At 45.2% G+C, this 23,607-nt stretch overlaps 1 protein-coding gene across 39 annotated transcripts in view; it reads left to right on the top strand.

Annotated features, from left to right (window-relative positions):
• The window catches only part of RBFOX1 (RNA binding fox-1 homolog 1), a 2,063,692-nt gene that overhangs the window by 1,990,711 nt on the left and 49,374 nt on the right, over positions 1 to 23,607 (top strand). For all 39 annotated transcript variants that reach the window (XM_060648405.3, XM_060648402.3, XM_060648403.3 and 36 more), the window contains one exon: positions 15,001 to 15,133. In XM_060648405.3, the coding sequence (XP_060504388.1) occupies positions 15,001 to 15,133 (133 nt within the window). The remainder of the gene's footprint in view (positions 1 to 15,000; positions 15,134 to 23,607) is intronic.

The raw sequence follows: 23,607 nt of genomic DNA, 5'->3' as shown, positions 1-23,607 counted from the left end.
ATCAGGGTCCTAGCAAGGGTCATTCCTGATGACCCTTCTCTTTCTGGCTCATGAATGTTCACCTTTTGGCTATGTCCTTACACGGCAGAGAGAGCAAGCCCTCAGGTGTCGCTTATTATAAGGACACTGATCCCTTCATGAGGGCCCCACCTCATGATTTTATCTCAACCTAATTACCAACCAAAGGTCTCCTCCCTAAATAGCATCACTTTGGGAATTAGACCTTCAACATACAACTTTTTGGGGGGAGGTGGGGGGGTGGATACTATTTGGTCCATAGCAAGTACCAGAGATACAGTTTTATTTGTCAACAGTCAGAGAAACATTTTCCAGCCTCAATCTGCCGGTGGTTCCATATGCTTATCAATGCAAACAAGTGCATTTTCGCACAGTGACATGGAAACCACAGATGAACTTTAGATCCATATGAGGAACAAATCCTAAAGGAAAAGGAAGATGACTGGATGACTGTTAACTCCCCCTGAAATTTTTACACACCTGACCATAGTGGGGAGGTGGGGGAGGCAGAATCTGATACCACAGTCTCAGGATGCTAAATGTTATCAAAATGCAAAATCACTTCCTCGTTTATTCACTTTTATGAAACTCAAGGGCAAGCGGTGGTAGCATGGTTTTAATTGATGTATTGATTGCAGATTTTATGGAAGTAATTGTGTGGAATTCATAAAGCAATGATTTAAGTGGCAGAAACATACATAAATCAGGCCTGCTCTCTTCTACTTTTAAGTAATTGATAGAACTTCCATTGGTTTCTGTAATTAAAGTAACAGCCTAAATTAATTTATGGCTTCCTCTTTCTTCTGCCCAACACAGAAAATGTCATTAGACTGAGCACAGTTGATGGAAAGTACACTTACAGGTCACTGTGATACTGACATACTGGTTTAAAAACCCACGTGTTCTTTCTCTGTCTCTAGTATCTCAGCTTTGTGGGGCTCTGGAAAGGTCTTTCCTAATATTTTCTAGAGGAATCACTTAAAAGGAAGAATAATCTGAGCCGGGATGAGGGTGACACAAGAGAGGGACTCACTTCAGCCAAAAAAACTCAGTAGCCAAGATAAATAATATTCTAATGCAATATTTTTAAAAGTTGAAGTTAATGGAAAAAATCAACGATGAGCAAAATATCAAAATTTTCCATGAAGGCAAGATGAGTATTATTGATTTTTTTTTTAACCTTAGGGTCCCATATGCTCAGGATAGCACATCTTTTTTTAAAGTTTGAGAGTCTTTTCATCATGGATTTTTTTAATAAAAATTTAATTTTTAAAAAAATTACAGTGAAATATGATTTATCCTGATTACTGGAGCCACCTCCCCTTATATTTTGCACCAAGATGAGCACCTGACTCTAACCTTGTTCCAGCCCTGAACTAATAATAAAAAAATAATAGTAACAATACTAATATTGAGTAAGTGTTACTTTGCAGTTACTATATGTCAGGCATTCAGCTAAGCTCTTCACATGAACCTTCTCCTTTAATCCTCACAAGAAAACTATGAAATCACTGTGATTTTTATGTCCCTTTTCGTTTGAGAAAATTTAGGATTAGAAGGATTGAGAAATTTGTTTAAGATGCCCCAACCAGATCACCTTCAAACCCAGCCTAACTCCACCCCAAGCCTTCCATCTTAACTAGTGTCTAAATTTACCCACGCGTTCGGGGTGGGAGATGGAAGAGGCCACATGCTTCCCTCCTGGAAATGTCTGAGAAGGGAGTGGTCAAGTGCAGCTTCTAGGCAGCTGTCCAGCTTCAGCATTCAGGCCAACCTTGTGCTTCCTTTTTCCCATCCCTGGGTTGCTACAGAGACATTTCTTTCCCGTCTGATGCATCTGGCCAGGGTTGGCAAAATTATTCTTCCAAAGGCCAGAGAGTAAATATTTCCAGCCTTATGGGCAGTCTGCTTTCTCTTGGCAAGTACTCAACTCTATCCATAGCTTGAAAGTAGCCACAGACGGTACATAGATGAATAGGTCTGGCTGTGCTTCCATTAACCCTTTATTGACCAGGCTGTCTTGGGGCCCTGTGTGGCCCTCGAGGGCCCAGTAGTTTACCAACCCCTTTGTTAGGCTAACATTCTTACCTGAAAGGGCAGGACACCAGGACTTGGGGAGGGAGAGAAAAAGGAACCTTCTTTTCAGTGTGTACCCCCTTGAGCTTTTTGCATTTTTGCCATTCTATCACAGTTTAAAACCAATAGTGGAAAGTAGGCACATAAACAGAATACCCTTCTCTTGGTACACATCACAGTAAGATATATACATGAATTCAGTCTAGATCATGGATTGACTTAGTTTTGCCCTCATAACCATCAACAAACAAAGGTGGATTTGATGCTGTTGGCTTTCTCCAAGACCTGCTGTTGGCTTTTGGTGCTGTTGGCTTTCTCCAAGACCTGCCTCAGTTTCCCTGGGATACATGGTGAGACTCCATTAACTTAGGATGCCTCATCATTTGCCTGGGCTGTTTCTGGCTCCTTCCACAACTTCTGGTTGAACAGGTGCTCTGGAGTGGCTCCTTCTAATCCGGAATCAGTGCCTTGCTTCTTCGACATCTGTGGCTCAGCATTATGATGACAACATACCTGTGTCCCCTCTGTCATCATCTCTCTGAAATGATCCCTTCTATTCTTCACTCATTTATCAGTTCTTTGATGGTCTTTATCAAGTTATTTCTGTATTCCAGGTACAGTTCCAGGCACTATAAATACTCCATGAGCAAGCCGTCCCTAAGTCAGCCTCTCGAGTGCTGCATTCTAGTGGGCAAGACAGATAATAGATACGTAATGCTAATGTCTCAGAATTGCAAACAAATTACAGGGTTATTTGGGGACCACACCTGATGGGAGACTTATCCATTGTTCACATAGCTTTTTGGTGCCTCTTGGTCCGTTAAATATTGCTGTTTCACCATCATCCAGCACTATACATAGACATACTTGCCTGCTAAAATCCTATTTCCCTCATTGAACCCAGGGACGTGGAGATTTTGAGACACCTAATGTGCCGTGCCCTGCCTGTCGCCTCAGTCACAGCACAGGTCCTGACTTAGTGAACTGTGACTGTCCACAGCTGCCAGCTGCCACCTGCCACCTGTGTCTTCCAAATCCCAGAGTCAGCCTCTCCATGGCTGAAGCACCGTCTCCTCTGCCTTGTTCCATCAGCCCTGCCTTCCCACGGTTCGGCACAGCTCTGATTCATGAACAGCTTGTTTTTAACAGGTTTTTGCTAGCTCCTATGTTAATGTAGTTATTTCACCTGGACACCGGTTTCCTCAACAGGTTTAGTTGTATTTTCAATCCATGCCCCACTACTGCCCCAACAGGGTTAGCTCCTGACCTAGACCACTTTGTTGTTACTGTTTTGTCCCTTTAAAACAAAACCAAAAAAAAGAACAATTTCCAGGGGGGGTGGGAGAGCCCACTAGTTGAACATCCTCAGTTGTTTACAGGAAAGAATCTGCAAAGAAGCAGCCACATTTCAGGCGGCTGCCGTCTAGCTCTCCTGGCACTTTGGTTATTAATCTCAATGCAGAATAGTGGCTTTAGTCTTTTGCAGATGGGGGTCTCGCTTCTGCAAAAGGCTGCCAATTGCAAAAACTACCATCCCGTGGTGTGCCCCCAAACATCTTATTTGTCTTGATATTTCTTTCACAGAAGTACATATGACAGATAAGGAGTCACTAGAGGATGGTTTGCTTTGTGTTAGACAGATATTAAAACAATAAACTACGTTGCCCTGGGATTCCAGTGTGTACACAGGCAGAGAACGAGGCCGAGACGAGATGTTTCTGAAAGGCAGTGAGGCAGTTGTTCTGGGGGAGCTCCCTAGAAACCCCAAGTCCTATGACAGCCTTGACAGAAAGTACTTTTTAATGCTCACATTTTTGTAAGACCAACAAACTGCCTGGTGCAGCTCCCGCGTTTAACTCTGGGGCCATGCCTACCTTCCTGTAGCCCTTGGTGGGGATGAGAGAGAAATCCTTCAGTGGGCTGAGAATCTTATTTTAGAAAAAATAATTTTTTGAGCACTCATCCGGACTTCATTTGCTTTCTCAAACTAACGTGGATTTAAAATGGGGGGGGGGGGGGGAAGCTATTCTGAGTTCAGACCGAACCTGAACATTTCAGGGGCCAAAAATAAGATCCTGTTTGATTCCTGGACCATAAAGGGGACCACTTGATGTAATGTAGCAGGTGTGTGTTCCTAGGGGACCCAGCTTTGTAAACTGAGCCAAGTCAGCTCAAAGTCTGCACGGCTGGGAGTGAACAGCTTAGAAGTGGGAGTAAGAACATCCAGTGACGTGTAATTCAAGCACAGGGTGGGGGGGGGGGGCGGTGGTTCTTGGTGCTTCTTGCACCAAAATGTGCCCAACCACAGAAGTGGCCCCCTCCTCCCCTTGCCTTATTTCTCCTCAAAGAGCACATTTCCCAGTGCAGTGCAGAGAGTCAGGATGGGAAGCTGAGCTTGCCTCCATGGAAGGGAAAAGAGCCTTGCCCAGCTCATTTGAACACGGTAATGTAAACACCTGCTTCACTCCAAAAACACCATTTTCTTAAATCATGTTTTCATTGATGTAAAAGTACTGTCATGCCAGAAGCTATTTTATTGCTTCTGGAGAATTGGGGAGAGGAGTGTTTACAAAGTGCAGTTTTTAGGACCAAATAACACACTACATATTTTCAATCTGTCTCCTTGGGTTTTTTGTTTGTTTGTTTGTTTTTGCACACAGTATAGGATCTTCATGCCTAATTGCTTGTTATAGAAAAACAAACATACCAGAACCACTTCTATGGGCACACCTGTCCGAGGATATATATCATACCCACCCTTGGTAATTGCTACTAGGGTTGAAGAAGCATTTCCCAAAGGTTCATTATTGCTGGCAAACCCTCATCCTTAGTACTGGTTTTACAGAATTCTTAAGCAACAATGTATTCAGTGACAAGACCTGGATTCAGGCAGAGTTGGGTGTCCATTGTCATGGTATACTAGTGGTGTGACTGTGGCCAAGGCTGGTTACCAGGAACACACTCATCAATACCTACCCACTTGTGAGCACCCTCGTGTAAAGAGCCATTCAGACTGCTCCTCAAACAGATGTCTACCCTTTGCCTTTCTTTCATAGAAGGCATCTTCTTGGGACTTTTAAGCTAGTTGGGAATGTTCATATTAACCTAGTGACTGGACAGCCTATTTCTGAATGGTTCTCCTTTGGTCTCTTATAGATGGGAGTTTGGGGTGGGTTCCAGCTCGGGCACATGATCCATAGGTCCGGATGACATCTGTCCTCAAGGTTTGTGTGGGGAGTGGCTCAAAGGATTGGGATTCAGCCTTCCAAGTGTGGTAGCTGACTCTCAAAATCAGATGGCCCCAGCGCCGACCATCTGTACCCACAGCGAAAGATACAGGATGGAAGTGAAGTGACCGGTGCGTTTGCATCTAGTACCCATCCTGTGCACCACTGCCAACCCCGCTCTGAGAGTTTCATGTTCAGGAGCTGCAGCAGCCCCAGAGAACCATGGGAAACCCATCCAGCCTCTGAAGCTAATTTATCTCACTTGCCTTGTTTCCTACCTGGAGAGGCAATTCTCCGAGCTTGCTGTTTCAGCCACCTGTTAGCCAGATCATGAATGATTTAACAATTGAAACTTTGCTGTGTATCCGCACTCGATAAGGTAATTATTTATATAAATTATTTGCCTTTTTTTCCTCTGGCTGCTTGATAAAAGCTAAATTGACACCGGTACAGGCTTTGTCAAACGAACAGATTATGGCAAATTGCTTCATCCAAATTAAAATAGATCTCAGCATCTCACGGCTTTGTCTCCCGTGTTCCTTCAAATGACAGAAAGCACCTCTGCAAATGCCTTCTGCGGTCCCGCCAAGTTAAAGCCTCCCAAGATTGAGATTCATTCTCGTTTTGCTGAATGAAATGTTACAGAAATCCTGCCCGGGGGGGTATTGTCAATACCTGTGAGTAGACAGATCACAAATACGTCTTCTGCACAGTAAAAGCCTATCTCTGAGCATTCGGCAGCCATGGCATTCACCACACATGTCTGTTGGATTAATCAGACCATTTGTAACCCAGGAGAAAAGAGACAACAGCTAACTTCGGGAGGTAAGCGGGAATAATGTGGCAATTAGTTAAAACGAAGGCTGCTGTCCTTGTTCAAAGACCTAACGATGAAAGAATATTCACGTGAGCACTGTGTGTGGGGTTTTTTTGTTGTTGTTGCCGCTTTTTGAATTTGTTTTTAATTTGGGAAGCATTTCTGCGTTGGGAACACCAGATTCACTGCTCAGAGTAAATCATCTCTGTGTGTTCATTGCATTTAGTTTCCTTTGTTTTTTATTGCTAGGCGACCTGTGTATTTCTTTTCTAAGGAAGAGACTGTTTCTAACAGAGTTATGAGTGATAATAATATTAATACATTGCTTATATTTAGAAAACAAGTGGAATACTCCCAAATATTATGCAAGTTTTTTATTCAAAGCTCTCAAATCGTGGAGAAAATTTCTTGTTGAAGTTAGTCAAAGGAGCTCATTGTTTTGATAGTAGTTAGGTTTGTGGATATAATACCACGCTCGCATACCACAGCTTCCCATCACTGGAAGAGTCCATTTCCCCAATATTTTTGGATTGTGTGTGGCTCCCCTGGCTCCCATCCAGATGTGGAGCAAAACCCCACTGGAGAAGGAAAACAGCTTGCCTTGGACTCTTATCGGGAACATAAATCAGTAGTGATCCCTGTGGCCTGTATCCAATTAGCAGAAAAGGAGCAAAGCCCTTCCAGGTGTCTTGAAATCTCAGAACATAAATATAGAACAGAAGAAATGGCACCTGCCCTCCCCCTACTGCCACCCTCTGCCCCCAACAAGGAGCATATTGAGGTCTCAGGGAGGCTTGTCAACAGATTCCCCTGCAAATTAACTCGGTCCATGACGAATTGGGGCCGGTTTTCTTGGCCGTGGTACGGATACAGGGAGACGATGAAACCCTTGTACAGGCTGTAGGAGGGAAATAAACACTGAGAAGCCCCTAGGGGGCACGGAGAGAGTGGGAGTGCAAAGTTTTTGCCCAGGGCCAACATGGGATGCCTTGATCCCAGCTGCCTAGTTGCCTTGTTGTACAATAGATAAGACCTTGGGCTCTAATGTCCAGCTGTTTGGGTGCAGAGCATTGGTTTCTGAGCTGTTCTCCATCTTCCTGTTTTCCCCGGGACAGTGAAGGTAGGAGTTGCACCCGGCATGTGTGTTTTCGCAAAGATTTAGTGAGTTAACCTTTGGGTCTGGCAGTTAGCTAGTGTTAGTAAATAGAAGCTGATAGAGCCTACAGTTGAATCTCCTCTGTCTGATCATGGAGGATGGGACGTTGTACTTTTGTCAACTGTAATCACGGCTTTGCTTGCACTTTTCTAGTTAGCATTGTCTGGACTTCTCTCAAGTGAGGTTGAGTCCCTCGACAGTAATGTTCTCACTAAGCCAGACTTTCTCTTAGAATAGACACCACTCATGAGCAGCATTCTTACAGGTTCGAGGACCGTCCCCCATTTTCCCTCTGTGGCTGAACTATTATGGCATTCTGAGCCCGTCTTACAAGATTCTCAGTAAACATTTCAGTAATTACCCGAGGCCAGCTAATCCTATAGTTTCCAGAGTCACGGCATTGACCAAAATAAGTCCTTAAGACATCCCAATGGAGAGATGCCATCCAGTGAGGTGGTAAGAGGCGGATGAGTGAAGGGGAGAGAAAAGGATAGTGACAGTAGCAGCAGCTGGGAGACATTGAAGAACTGGGGAGAAGCTCTTAGGGGAGGAAGTGACATTGGAGCAAACATTTGAGTGAGGGGATCAAGTCAACCATGGGAAAGGACAAAGGAAAGAGAATCTGCAGAAGCCCCTGAGAAGCAGCAACCACGGGAGGCTGGAAGAAAAGTCGGCATTGCAACCTCAGACAGTAAAGATTTAGGTCAATAAGTTTAGCTCGGGCAGTCCAGCCCGTCCAGTGGCACTGTCTTTTCTCCCTCCAGCTAATGTCCTTTTTCTCTCCAAGTTCAAGTTCTTGCCAGCTCCTTCGACACATCCTAATCAGACCTAGAACAGCCTAGAAACTTCTGGCTAATTTGGACCTGACTAAAACTTTTGTACCATGATGCCGTGTAAAGAGATTCAATTATGGTGCGCAATGTTTTGTGAGTAACTGCCACCCATAAAAAGTTAATTAATCAGGGCTGTGTCAATTTCCTCGTGCCATGTCAATTTGCTGCCAGGTAATTAATCACTAATCACCCACCAAGCAGCAGGCTGGGGGGACAATCCGCAAGCCATTTATTGTCTTTTTCCCAAATAAATGGCACGCGCAGCAAGGAAGAAACACATCTTGCCTTTCATAATATTTTTATCGACACTTTTGCAAGTTGTAATAGACTGCGGCAACAAGCAGCTGTAGTTCAATGGAATATGGATATTAAAGAAACAAATGAGCGTAGATTTATAGGACATTGCGTTCCTGTTATGTCAGTTTTGAGATTAAACCCAGCAAATGAACAGTGAAAAATTACTCTTCCATGTGGGGAATGGTGATTAGCCTTGTACATTAATTAGAAATTTTTGTTTTCCTGTTCAATGCATCTCAAATGAGGATGTCCTGTAAGGAACTGTTTGTCCAAAATGTGGATTTATTCACTTCTAAACAGCGGTATTTAATATCAACATGCATTTTGAAATGAAACAAGAGTCAATCCCAAATGTGTGTTTCAGGGATAGATAGACAAGATATGAGAATCAGAGATTCCAACAAATTAAGTGGCTATTCTGGTCATTTTGTAAGTGACTGAATGGGTGGAACACCCCCTTTTTCTCCCCAAACCTTGAAATTGCTGAATTTGGACAAAATTGAGAGCCTTTCCATTTTTGTTTTGACCTAGAACTAAATGTGTTCCTTCATATTAAATTCCCTATTTAATGTCATTGAAAGATAGTGACCTAGTTGCGTATAAATTCTGTCTTAAGCCAGTTTGATGTACTTTTGTTTGAGATCCGTTTTGAAAAAATAAGCAAACACTTCTGTCATTTGGAAAAAAGAATCCCTTTTTTTTTCTTGACTATTCAACGTGATGTTTATCACACAGTGCTGTGCCTCCACAATTGAGCTATAGCTGGCTGTTTATTTCACCTCGGCATATTACCTACTATGCCACTTCTTAATTTATGGTCCAACACATGGAACAGGAGTTCCCCCCAAGGGTAATCCTGCAGACCTGTGAACCTGCTGTTGAAAGCATGTCTGCGCCCCCAGAATCGTGTGAGCATTTCCTAGCATAAATTACCCACAGAACAATTCAACCCCAAATTAGCACGGACATCTCTCGGTCTTAAACCATTCAAAGGGTGGGGAAAGGTGGCATGTTGGTCCGAAGGGAGAGAAGAGAGGGACAAAGAGAAAGCCCTCTTCTCCATTCTGATGGCACACCTTTTCCAGGGCATATGGCAACCTCATGCAAATTCAAACCAGCGCACAAATGCAAAGAATAATTGCCCATTACGGCGGCTGTATATTTTTATGGCTTTGATGCAGAATCTGACCCCCTGTTGGCTTTTGCATCTGCTACGCTCCCATCTCTCCCAAAGCTCTAAAACTTTAATATGCACTTTATAACCCTCAAGTATTTTCCACTGGTTTTGTGTTTCTTCTTTGGGGATTTCTGGGCTGGTGATATGATCTCATTTGTGTTTATTTCGAAGGTAAGCACCATATTCGTGAAAGAGACAGAGGGGGAGAACACACGTTTGTCACTGTAAATACACAGAGTGCAGAGCTCAGAGAAGGTGGGAGGTGGGGGCTGTGTCTTCGATGGGAGAGAGGCAGTAAGCAGTTGACACTTTGGTAAATGGCCCATTTGCCTGGTTGATACACCCACACATCTTCCGTTTAAAAATGTTGATTTGCCTTGATACTCGAGCACATCACAGCATGACTCTTGTTACATCCCTAAAGTTTCCATTCCATTGAGTTCCATGGTATACAACTCCTCATGCCCAAGAGCTGAGAGCGTTATTCCACTAACCTCCCCCAAAATATGCTCTGGGTATAAATCTCGCTGAAGGTTGGGAGTGGGTAGGCTAGGAATGTTGATATGTCAACAAGATGTGCAATTGGTATTTGCTCCAAAAGCTCTTGCCCTGTTTTCTTTGAGAGAAACTCATTTTTAGCTTATGAGCTAAATCCAATTTTCGTTGCAGTGATACCAGATTTTTCACTTTGATTCATGCTGGATAAGGTTTAAGAGGGAACCTTTCCAGTATAATGAACCTGTGTTTTTTTCCCCTCTTCCCTTGTCTCCCTCATGCCAACAGCTAAGGATTTATACTGTATCCACAAAGCAACCTGAATCCTTTCCATTGTTGCCCATTGATGGTCTCTTTACATGTTTATTAACTGGAAGGAAGTTCAACTAGAAAAAAAATCAAACTCCAGCATTAGGGGTTTAGAAATGCCTATAATTTGGTGTCTTTTCTTTCTAACATTGTTCTTTAATTAACAAAGTGGCTTTTACAAACATGGGACAGGGTGACAGGTTTACGGCTTTGATTAACAATGATTTACTCCGTTCCAGAAATGGAGAGGACATTGTGAGTTTCCATTTGGCATTTTGCGTTAGATTTATTAAACATTTATTACCCACTCACTGGATCCAAACTCCCAAACTGGGGCATTGATAGACAATGTGATAACTTTGACTCAACAAGCGATAGGTGTGTCATGTGCCAAAGTCAGCACATAATTGAGATGTCTTCTTTCTATGTGGTTCAAGGATAAAGCCATTTCACTGTTGCTTAATCTCTGCCTGAATCATCTGTCTGGGTAATTGCTTCAAATATGCATTTAACCATGTCCCAGCACCTCCAAGCCAATGCACCTGGTAGGAAAGCAAACAGACAAATCAGCTGTTGTTGGATTTGTCTTGGAATTGACCATTTGTCTTAGAGGAAAAAGGAGAGAGCCACTCAAGAGTCCTAAACCAGCTGCAGGAGGGTGGGGGGGAGACTCCTCTATTGGAGATGAGGTGAAATACTGAAGGCTCAGCTACAAATGAGAGAAGTTAGGGAGTAGAAGGAATGTTATTTTCCGTTGTTACTTGTTGCATACATTGATTGTGCTTGGAGACTGAGATTGGTTAGGTTGCCAGAGAGACTGTCTGGGGCTATGTGAGGGAAGGAACCTGACCTCACAGGCCTTTTAATGGGTATCACATGTCTGGAGGTTGGGGGGGGGGGGTGGCATTTGAGTTCCACTTTTCTCCAGAACAAGAAGCTGATCTCCCATTCCTGACACAGCACAGCAGTGAAAGCGAGTTTCAATGAATGAAGGTTTTGCAAGACTTCCAAGTTTAATACTTTGATCTAAGTCCTCTCCCTTTTAATCAGAAGCACATGTGTCCCAAGCGTGGTTGCCATTCCTGGGCTAGTGCAGCACCTGTAAAGTATGGATGTAGAACTTACTTGTATAGGGATCATGGCTGAGATCCTATTGTGGCCTTTGCCCACTGTGTATGTGCAAATCCCGGGCAGGACACTTTGTGTGGAGGGCAGTGTCAGGGAAGGCAGAAGGTGAAGAGGGAGTGCCTCTACTGTCCCCGAAGGAGGGACACTAACATTGGTTCACCTCCTCCAAAGGGTATCCAGGCACCTGCTCTGTGCTCTGGGCACTCTTCTGAATCAATAAGCAGAACATAGGGAGATCTCTGCCCTCATGGAACTTACACTCTAGCAATAGCAAGAGTCTAAGCCACTTGATGGCTGGTAGACCTAGAGAGCTTTGTGGCAGATTTCTTCCAAAGGAGATTAAAACATAAATAAAAGAAGGAAGGAGGGAAGGAAGGAAAGAAGGAAGAGAACGAAGAGGGGGGGCAGAAAGGAGGACCAGAATAAGAAGGGAGGAAAGTAAGAAAGGAAAGAGGAAGGAAATGTTCATTAATCGTGATGACTAACTAGAGGCTTCGTAAAGAGATCCCTTGGCAGCCTGAGACTGGTAACAAAAAAGAGAGAGGTGAGCAAACCCTCCATCTGGGAGACTCATACTTCCTCCATGAAGCCTCTGGTCCAAAGCATGAACTGTGGAACCCCCTTATTTTGCCTCAGGGCACTTGGCCTCCCAAAAACGTGATTTTTAAACCAGGAGTCGATGTGTTCTCCCTCCTCTGTTCCTTTAACAAAGTAGGAATCCCTCTCGTGTGCCCTGCTTGGAGAAACCCCCAAAGCCTTGCATTAAGACCTGTAGCTACCTTATCCTGCATCGGCAGAGACATCTTCCCCCTGCAGCAGAGGGGGTCCAAATGAACTCCTGGCTCTATATCCTCAGCGGCTCGTGCTGTCGAGCTTCTGTTTCATGTTGTATCTCAACATCTAAATCCTCCAAGAATTATTGTAAAACCTGCTTGTCGCTGAGAGGGATCTGGTCTCACTCACTGTGCACCGTAGCCAGCGATAATGAATGGGTCAGCATAATTACCGTGTTTCCTCACACAGGCAGCCAGCTGCTCTGCCAGATTGTGAATTTTTCATTTTCTTTATTTCAAAATGCAGGGCGTTCCTATGAAAACTTAATGTTTGAGCAGCAAGACAGACTTGCAGTCAAAGCTGTGCGCTTGCCCATTTTCTCCCCAGTCCGGAAGCAAACGTCTCAGATCTCATTACTTCTGGGCTTTTATGGTGTTCGGAATTATTGGCTTTCCCCATTAAGACTGACACCTCTCTATAATTTCAAGCACATTAGTTGTAACACAAGTCAGGAGATGTGGGTGCATTGGGGGCTGGCAAGCTGAGAATTAAGGACAGCTGTGCGATTTGTCTTTCACAGCAATAAAAAAAAAAAAAAAGGTTAAAAATAACCTGTATGGTCTTTTCCAACACAAATAGACAAAATCATTCTGACTCGGTTCTATGATCCCAGCATTTTGCCCTCCGTCGTGAGAGAAAGATATGGTGGAATCCATGAGAACACGAAGAGAATTCCAGATGATAGCCAGTCTTCAGGTTGGAATCAAGGGTTTTAGTCTAGTCTGTGCAGTTCTGCGAGATGGTATGGAATTGGGGCTTTTGTGGGAGACGCCATGGCCTCGTCTCCCCATCCCCTGCCCTCCCCCACTGCATAACTAGAACACAGAGTGTCCGAGGACTCCACAGCCAGTGAAGAGATGGGATGGAGGCCTTCTGCTCCTGAATGTGGTGGAGGAAGGGGAGAAGCCCCTCCATGGCAGTTTGGATATAAGGTGGAGGCAACTTCAACACAGCATGAAACAGGACACCCTGTGAGCAGTTAGGTGTTCCCCCAAAATGAGCTCCTGGAGAGAGGTCTGTGTGCACTGATTATCTCCTTTTGAGAGCCTCCCTTGTGGTGGGACGACCTGAGCTTGTATGTTCATATCACGCCCAAAGACACTGTCCATACAAACACCGCGTGAACAAGTCCCAGGAGAGAGGGAGCAGGGGAGGGGAGTGCACAGAGGAGGAAATCCTTCCAGCCCTGCTCTGTTTTACCTGTGTCTCCCTCCCTCTGGAAAGCTCCTGTTCCGTTAGAGACTGGTAGATGGGAGAAGAAGCTGGGGACAAGGGTGGGGTGGGGGGAGGTTGACTGGAAACTGCCCATCACGTGGCCTCTCCACAACCTACAACTTCATCCACTTGTTGCTGTAGTGAAGCCACCCCTGCATCCATTCAGGGGTCCAATATTGAGAGCCCACTGTGAATAAGATCGGGGGGCTTCTGCCGACTTGGGGAGGCACGTGCTGGAGAGGCCGAGAGGAGCTTGCCCGTTCTTTGGAGAGAGAAAAGTTAACACACCCGGCATAGCAAGAGCCCTGTGAGATGCAGACAAGTAGGAACAGCAGAAGTGGTTTCCTGAAGCCGGGGGTGGGGGGGCGGAGGGAGCATTGTCTCAGAATTTGCAGACCCCCCCAGGAGGAAGGACATCCCAGGCAAGAGAATGAAGATCAGGGGTCTCTGGGTTCAAGCTTCATTCCCTCATGACTCCTCAGCAAGCCATCCTGCTCAGAGAATTTTTCCCCCAAGGAGGAAAAACCCAGCTCACACCCTCTTCTTAAGAGTTGAGTTCCCAGACTTCTGTGTGGTTATATAAGGTTGTTGTACATGTCTTCAAAGCTGTTAAGTGGTTTGGGGGCTGATGGGTCACTGGTAACCATTTGTTTCTTGGAGCATAAAGGGTTTGCACAGTTACGATACATGCACGTGTCCGTAGGAACGTTGTATTGCAATTTAAAAATTTTAACAAGCCATAGATGGACATCAAGGAAAATGTGGGAAATAAATAAAAACAAGATGGGGAAAGCAGTGAATAGACAACACACACACAGTTCAGCACCAGAGATAACTAAGAACACACTGAAATATGTGTGCGTATGTATACAAAATTATATACATAGTTGAACATATATGTACGCATAGTACACGTTCACATAGACGTGTGCATTATACAACACAATATAAACACGGGCATGCATAGTCACTCACATGCACGCACGTGTGTGTATACACCATACTCAGGCATGTTGTATGCTCACACACATATAAATATTACACACAATATACATGTGTGTACAGACAGAAGACAGATGTTGACAATACAATGCACATACATCTTGCAGTCTGCCTTTGTAAAATTTGAACTCTGTGCAGTGAGCTTGCTTCCCGTTATTAAGAAGTCTTTGTAAATGTTTGTCATTTACCGTATTCTCTTGGGCACAGGGACCACCTCCTTAAGTAGCCCGTCCTGCCTGGACTCGGACCTTGGCCTCCTCCCGCTGCCCGCCCTTTACGAGCCTGATCCTGGACAGGGGGCAGGTGTCCAGCTTCCGCCTGCAGGGAGAAGGGTCCTGGCGGGGGGGCGCGTCGCCCCCAACAACAGGTGTGCTTCTGAAAGCCTTTGCTCTGCTCTCTCCTTTCCGCCCCCGCAGTGCCCGGCTTCCCGTATCCAGCCGCCACCGCCGCGGCCGCCTACCGAGGGGCGCACCTGCGAGGCCGCGGCCGCACCGTGTACAACACCTTCCGGGCCGCAGCGCCCCCGCCCCCGATCCCGGCCTACGGCGGGTAAGTCGGTCAGCCTCCCCCTGGCGGCGGGCCTCCCGCACCGCCCCCTCCTGTTTGCGAGCGCATGCTGGTCTTGACCGCCCCACCGGAACCCGCCCCAGCATGCATTCCGCGCGCGCCTGCAGTGGAGCACCTTGCAAAGAGTATTGAGAAATGAATGTAATTTGTCCTGTCATGGTTGGTGCCTTTAAGCATTCTACATGTCACATGTTGTTATGTAAATTCTCTTTGAGACTGAATGCTGGAGAACAGAGAAATGGTTACAGCCAAAGATGTATTTCTGATGATTGCAAACATCTGGTTATTAAGGAGGTTGGATCACATTTGCCCCTTGAATCTGGCCATGGAGGGACGCGAAGTTTCCAAACATAAAATTCGCTGGGGGAGGGGGGGGGGCGTGGTTGGAAGGGGGGGTGGTCTTGCCGCCCTCCCCAAAGACACCTTGCACTTCAAAGTTTATGAACCCTTGCCTGAGAAGAGAAAATTAGGTGTGGAGTCGAAAGCAAAAGTTCAAAGAAATTGGAAGTAAGACTCATTTCCATTGGATTTTCCAAAATGTGCATTTGCTTTCCTTTCCCCTCTGCAAGGAAATGCAAGTTAACGTGTTCCCCGTGGGCAGTTTGGTTTTTGTGCGCATGGACTTTGGCATTCCCAGGTGAAAATCAAAGAGGGCTGGTGAACACTAAGAAACAGTGGTACTGTGGGCTGCAGCCCTGAAATGCTACCGTTTCTTCCTGTTAAGGTATCCTCCTGGAACATTCGGTGCCCTGGAGTCAGGGAGAAAGAAAGAGATGTCTCTGGTGGTTCTTGGGGGATGTTTGGAATGTTCGCAGACGTTTTGGGTTGTCTCAGCAGGAGCAGCAATCTAGTAGGTAGAGGCCAGGGATGCTGCTTAAGATCCACAGTGCACAGGACCCCCCCTCCCCCAACACAAAGAGTCATGAGGCCCCCAATGTCAATAGTACTACTCAGAAAAACTGAGCTGTGTGCAAGACAGTTTGGCTCAAGGCTTTCCTGGCCAGTGCCTGGCTTTCTGGTCTGTAGAAAGAATACGGTTGTATTCCAGACTGTACCAAAAGGGTTAATGCATTTTTTATAGCTCTGTTGCTTATAAATTTTTTAGAAAACCTGAATGAGCCTAGATCATCTCTCTATTATACTGATGACAAAGGAAACCACTCTTTTTTCATTATTTATTCATATCTCACCCATTGCAGAGGAGAGCATTTGAAGGGTTTCAAACACAAACGCAATGAGACAAAGTTAAGAATATAAATAAATGAAACTCGATGAAATCATCAGGAAGGGAAAACACAGGTAGAGAAATCAGTCAGTGTCCATTGTTTCTTGTGTTGTGATTAGACTTAGGTCACTTCTGAGTTTCTTAGTGGACAAAACAACAGCACAAATTTCGTTTTCACTGGAATGATGATAGATAATAACAAACCAAAGATAAATTCACCATAAATTCTCCCCACCCTCCAAAAAGATGCATCTGTACATCCTAAGCCTTAGACATATGACGATGTGATACAAAGAATCATCGATAGTGTAATCATTATCTCCAGCCCCACAGTGTTGAGCCCGTTTTATAGATCCAGAAATGCAGAAATAAATACATGTTATTCCCAAGGTCACACAGTAAGTTGTTAGGAAGGGAAAAATCCCCCACCAAGTTACCCTGTAGGCTCATGTAATTACTAAAGCAAGATTCATAAACCATAAACACAAAATTGCATGTTTATACCACATTAGTTTGTCTGAAAATTATTATCTTATCTTAGTAGACGGTAATTGTAGCTTTTTGGTACATGTACCCTCAGTATCTCACTACTATACTGAACAGGAAAAAAAAATAAAGTAAAATTATACGGCTTATCCTCACATGAACTATTTATAAAAATCTCAAAATAACACACCTGCTGTAAAATCGAAATTCTCTAACCTAGAATGAACTTGTTCTTTGCTGGGGATAACTGTGCATAACTAATTAATGCCACATTCACCAGGGAGACACATGGGCATCTCCAAATGGTGAAGCACTGTGTTTGTGACTGCTTTAGACGTGACTTAACTTTAATATTCCAGCAATATGCCTAATCATTTTGGTTATAATAGTACATTGTGCCTCTTTGCTGGTAATATTCTGAGTGGAATCCTGAAACCGCTCTAAGTAGTAAGATGAAATTCTCAGGACAGGAGGAGGTGAGAGGGGGGGAAGAGGAGGAAGAGGAAGAGGAGAAAAGGCTGGGGTCCGCGTGCCCATGTCTGCAGGTTCTATGAGAGCAAAGTGTTGGTGGAGAATAGGAAATTCAGCCAGGGTGTTTTTGCTGTATTAGAAAGTGCCTGGAGTGCACTGGCCCCAAATGAAAAAGTGTGAGTCCAGCATCTTAAGTGAAGGTTTCCCTTTCCCTTTGCTTGTTGGCTTAGGCTGCAGGAAATTGCACAGAGGCAGCTCCTTTTGGAGAGAAGAGTGGGGGGCAGCACAGAGCAGATCCTGGCTGGAGTAGTGAGAGCCCTGGGCTTGAGTGGAAGCAAATAGCAGAGAGGTTGGAAGAGGTTCCTGTTTCCAGGAAGTGACATTATCAGGATTCAGGGGGTCCAGGAGATAGTGTGGATTTGTAGCTGTTTGTCTCCGAAGTCCTTTGGGGGAAGATTTCTAGATTTGACTAATGTCTTTACTCCAGTGCATTTTAGCTTAACATCTCTTTCTGTCTTGCCCCTTTGGAGGAGTTTCTTCCTGTTAGGGGCAGCAGCACCATATAAGCTAACAATTTCAATAAATGTGATAAGTGATAAGGTGTGGTGTTGTGTGAGCACCAAGGAAGGCCCCTTAGCTCAGTTTTTAGAGAAGGCTTTCAGGAAAAGAAGAAATGTGGGATGCACTTAAGTCCAACCATTTCCTAAATTGCCACGTTGAGATCTCATTCCATGAGTCTCCCTCGCACCCAGTGATCCACATCTTTTCTACAATGTCATCTAGCAAGCTGCATTTGTTACTATTTTCCATTTGTTACCTGTCAAAGATTTATCTAACTGCCAACCTACACCTCTCTTCTTCATGAAGTATGCAATATGAATATACCCTGTCACTGAAATCCCAATAAAAAGTGTGTCATTTATCCTGTGTCCATGTATGGCTTCCATATTGTTTTCCCAAGATAGTGAAAAAAAAAAAAAAAATCCCACATAACCCCCATGGCTACTTTTGTGGAGTCTTAGGTGACCCTTGGAGGTACCCAACATCAAGATAGTCACATAGGAGGATTCACCAAGGATGCCTTCTCGTCCATCCACTTCCTTTTATTGATTTCGTTTTCTCCTCCACATCCTGATATTTTCTGAAGTTCCTCCCAGCAAGTAAAGAGCACAGGTGATGGAGAGGCCCTATTCTCTTCTTTCTCACATAGCTAAAAAGGAATTTCTTGGGACATTAATATGTGATCATTTTCTCTAGCGGAGGGGGTTCTCTTTGGACCCTGGATGGATCATAGGAATGAGTAGAAAATCTAGACCGAGCCAACCAACTCAGTATTGATTACCAACGTTAACTGAGTGAGGATGGGTGATGAGTTAGAAACCTAGTGTGTGACCCCTTCCTGGGAGGCACCTGTATTCCCCACATGCCACAGAGTTGGCTCTAGACAGTGGCGCGTCAATGGTGTGTAGACTATGTATATCATAAATAAAATATCCATTAGTGAATGGTTTCCGAGAGCACTCAATGGGCCGGGTCTTCCATATTTCTCCTTGCCCTTGATCCTGGAGTCCATTTCGATTGAGAAGCCTCAATGTCCAGTCTGTCTTCTTGTGATCCACATTTGGGAGAAATTGCACATTGGGTAATTGCCATCCAAGGAATCTTGCAGACTGATGATCCGTGGGTGGAGGTGCCAGAGGTGGTAGGTAAAGGGATTCGAGACACACCCACCAGATTCAGTACAACATCTCGTACTAGAAGACGGCAGCTAAGCCCCAATGCCCTCCCAAAGGAACCCCCCGAGACTGGCCTAGCTGAATTCTTGTTCTTAATTAATTAGCTAATTAACTATTAAGCAGCTACTTGCCAAGTGCCTACTGTGCACCATGCACATTGTATGGTATGGGGACACAGTAGGCACTCTAATGGAGCTTCAAAGAATATCTTGAAAGTTATTATTCTAAGCCAAACCTCCAGCGTCTGCTATAGGGCTTTGGTTTTGGTTCTCGGGGTATCTTTGAAGAAGACGTTCTATACTTTCGCAGGAAATTAGCTATGACACGTCTATGTACAACTTCTCAAAGTTACATTGAGAAGTGGTTTGAGGGGACTCTGTGCTACTTTGTATATAGGAAAGATATGGTAATATCCCAGGAGAAAGAAAACTTCTTAAAGCTGGCCAGTGCAAGAATGAAACTCGCACACAGAACAGTTTCAGGTCAGGTTCTAAAAGTACCTCTGACACCAGACCCCGGGACTATGCATATGTGCCTCACTGACTAGAAACCAACCGTGCTTTCTGGTTTTAATTTCTAAATGTCTAATCCTGAGACTGTATTCTCTGTTGTTGAGAATGTTTCTCATTTAATAGAAACACTAGGAACTAAAGTCATCATCACCCATCATCAGAATAGTTTCCGGAATTCTCTCTAGCTTTTTGTTTGTGTGTTTGGTTCTGGTGTAAATTCTTGTTCAAACTTCCAGCCACGTTTAAAGTGCAACCTGTAACATTAAAAAAAAAAAAAAAGGGTGGGCTTCTGAATTGAATGTATATATAGGCAAACCTTAAATCAGGGGTTCTTAAATTTTTCAGGTAGAGGGGAGTGGAATGTCACAGATGCCTTTAATAATCCAGTTAAAAATGTGTTTTCCCTAGGAAAATGTTGGTGTACACCTCCATATATCCATGCACATACACAATTCTATACAAATGCCAGAGAGTTTATGGACCCATATGATATGTCTTCAAAAACAGCTAGATTTAAACGCATTAAAATTTTAATTTATTTTCCAGTTGGAAGGGGCACTAAGGTAGAGCAGTTTTAAATAACCTCTCCTTCAGGAATACGTTTGTGGTGGTGATTTATTACATTACACAAACAGATTGGATAGTTTGGGCATCCTATACTTTCTTTCCTTTTTTTTTTTTTTTTTTAGTAAACTAATTTGTTATAGTGCATTCATTCCCTGCTTGCATTCAACCAAATATTTAACTACTGTTATTACCTTTCTAAGAAAATGAGATGTGCATTTGCAATGCTCTTGCAAAAGCATATTGCAGGCCCAAAGTGATTGACAAGGAATACAATTACCTTTGCATGGCTAGACAGACTGCCTTTGCATTAAAATTGGACCACACGGGTTCATTGCATGACAGCAACCCCCTTCTCTTGCAACGGGGCCGTGGCTAATTTATCTATAGCTGCATACTAGATCAGCTCCGGCTCTCCTTTCCCTACATGTCTTATATTTTAAGTGCACCTGTTCCATGGGGCTTGAAAAAGTGTTTGGACACATTCCTGGAAACCAGCATGAGAATGTGTAAGAGCTTTCCTTTAGCCGCCTCCTGTTTAGAATAGGGGTGAGGAGGCTGACCCTCGGTGCCGTCGCAAATGTAAAGAAAAAGAACACAGGGAGGGCAGTGTTGGCATGGAGCAATGAGCCTGTTAGTCCTTGGGCGGCGGCAGCAGCAGCAGCAGCAATCACCTGGTACTTGTTGGAAATTGGAATTCTTAGACCCCCATCCAAATCTATTGAGTCAGAACCTCTGGGCTGGGCATGGGGCCCAGCCATCTGTGTTTGAACAAGCCCTCAGGTGACCCTGCACTTGTGCTGAAGTTGGACCACAGTCTGCCCCAATAGCTAAAAGCGGGCTGCAAAGCCAGAGCTCCCTGGACTAGACTCCCGGCTCAGTCAACACCTACCCTCTCCAGTGTAGCTTCCTTTATATCTGAGGGTGAGAATAGCATTCTCCAACTCGCAGGGGTAGTATGAGGGTTAAATGGGATACTGAGCCCAGGATGCTTAGACCAGGGACTGGCCGGTGGCAGTCCTTCTCTAAATGTGAGGACTAGGGTTGTTTATGCCTGTGCTGTCACCAGTAGTAGCTTAGGGGGGGGAAACGGCATTTTGGTGAAACTGGGAGCCCGTGAATTGGCTTCCTTTCATACGGCCGAAGACAGCCATAACGGTTCTTTGTATTTAGACGGATCATGAAAATAGATCCTTCACCCTTCCATCATTCCCTCCAAAACATGCATGTGTGGCAGTCAGTGAAATGGAGGCCTCCCTGTGCGGTGTGGTTTATTACAGCAGCGAGAATTCCTGACGCCCTTTCTCAGTGAAGCCCCACCCCGTCTGCCGGGCCTCTGAACTCTGCAGTCTGTTCCCTTTGCTTGGCCTGCCCTCCCTCCCTCTTTACCTGGCTAAGGCTTTGCGATCTCTGAGGCGTTTGCTCAGATCCCCTCACCCCTGTTGCCCAGCCCCACTCCTTCTGTCACACTTTGAGAGCACCACTGTTCCCTCTCAGCACCTACCAGCACTGCAACTTTACATGTCTGTGCGTTTATGCACATGGCTTTGTGACCTCCCGGCCCCCTCCCTGGAAGCCCCCCAGGGGCAGCTGTAGTGATGGACACACTCTTGCCTGTCTGTGCCTTAGCATGGCCGTTGGAGCAGAGAAAGCATGTCAGTAGCAGAGAAACGGTATTCCTCATGTGGTTTGTTTGAGCTTGTCGAAATGGAGATGCCAGATCCCATTTTGTCTCTGGTTCTCTGTCTCAGAAATGTGGGATGGCAGAGTCCCAAAGTAATTTTCCATGCCCCTTGTGGAGGGCACGCACGGCACTGAGTATACCCCATTTAACAAAGGCAAACATCAGCGGCCTGTTCTTCCCTCACTTCCGGGAGTTGGTGCAAACAGACGTGACGCGGAGGCCTGCAACTGGCCGCGAGGCACCAGAACCCAACCTGGTGAAAGAAGGGGCCACTCTCGCAGCCAGGGCCTAGACTCAGTCATTCCGGGTCCACACCGGGTGTGCATGGGAACACCACCAAAGTGTAGGGCGGGCTCGGCTCTCCATTATCCACAGGGGAGCAGGCACAGACTGGGTCCCCCTCTACAAATATGTAGACAGAGGCGTTACTCCCCATATTTCAATAGACATTCACATGTGGTTAAAATATTAATATTTTGTTGACACCCAGATGTCTCTCTGTGCTGTGATGTCAAGCCCAATGATCATCACTTTGCTCACAGCACCTCACTGAATCCTCCCTCGAGGGGAGCCCTTACCAGCCTGTTTCCCCATTTTACAGACCAGTATGCGAAGCTCCGATGGTTTGAGTGGGGAGTCCAAGGGCTCACCGCCACTGATTGATGAGGCTGTGACCCGATACCCGTGTGGTTCCCATCTAACTTGGCTCTTGAATGGTTATCTGCCTGTGGAGGAGGATACTGGGAAGAAAGGCATTCCCAGCACAAACAATAGCACGTGCAGAGTTACAAGGGCCTAAAAGAATGGGGTGGGAGCAGTAGCTGTTTTGCTGTGGCTACATGGTTCACCTCTGAGGTTCGGGGCCCAGACTCAGTATTTGTTACTCTCCTCCGTATCCTCAGATCTGTTTCAAATCCTGTTGACAGAGGCTGGCCCTGCCTTCTGACCCCCAACTGACGCTCTCTTTTCATGTTGGAAATGCTGGAAGCCTAGCTCAGGATGCTGCATACCTCAGTGTCTTGGGTTAGGGTTTACGGGGCCTGATAGGTGCTCTCATGCCTGCGGCCCCCTCGGATCAAAACGAAACAAGCCGAATGCGATTCCTACCAACCTCCTTAGTGTGTGAAGTCCCTGTCATGTCTTTAAGGATAATGGTACTTGGGGTCTAGCCAGTCAAGTCTGAAAAGCTCTGAGAAGCACTCTCCAGTGCTCTCCAGCACACCAGTGTCACAGCCGTGTGTGTGCGTGTGTGTGTGTGTGTTTTAAGTGCCTCCCTTTGGCTTGATATGCTCGGCTTACATGTGGGTCCGCTGCTTCTCCTGAAACCTGCTGGAACCCTTTGGTAATCAAAGTTGTGTTTCCGTTAGAATCCTCCTCCATTCGACGGTGGGGCTCGCTGGTCCTTTGCCAGAATCATAAATCATCTCTGAACTCCACGGGGAGATCTCAGGGAAGGTTATTAATAACAGCTACCGTCCTGTGGAAAACACGCATTTGGAAACACACGCTTCTGTAGTCAATGTGTCCTGTGATCCTCCCAAAAGCCTGTGAGGTGTGCAGGCTACACGCGATCCTCATTAAACCCACTGTAATGCTTAGGAATTGTAACTCAGTTTCCCATGATCACATGCTGTAAGCTTCTCTTCCTGGCTGTCTCGCTCGAGGTATACCAAGAAACTTCTGGAGAAATCCAGGATATTTTCTCCCTCCTGTGAAGTCCCTTGTCTCTGGAATGACTGTATGGATGGGGATAACAGAGCCACTGTGAGGCCAGGCTT

This window comes from Panthera onca, chromosome E3 (genome assembly GCF_046562875.1).
Source record: "Panthera onca isolate mPanOnc1 chromosome E3, mPanOnc1 haplotype 2, whole genome shotgun sequence".
Taxonomy (NCBI): Eukaryota; Metazoa; Chordata; class Mammalia; order Carnivora; family Felidae; genus Panthera; species Panthera onca.
Note: the sequence above shows the minus strand (reverse complement) of the source record. Positions and strands in the feature narration are given on the sequence as shown.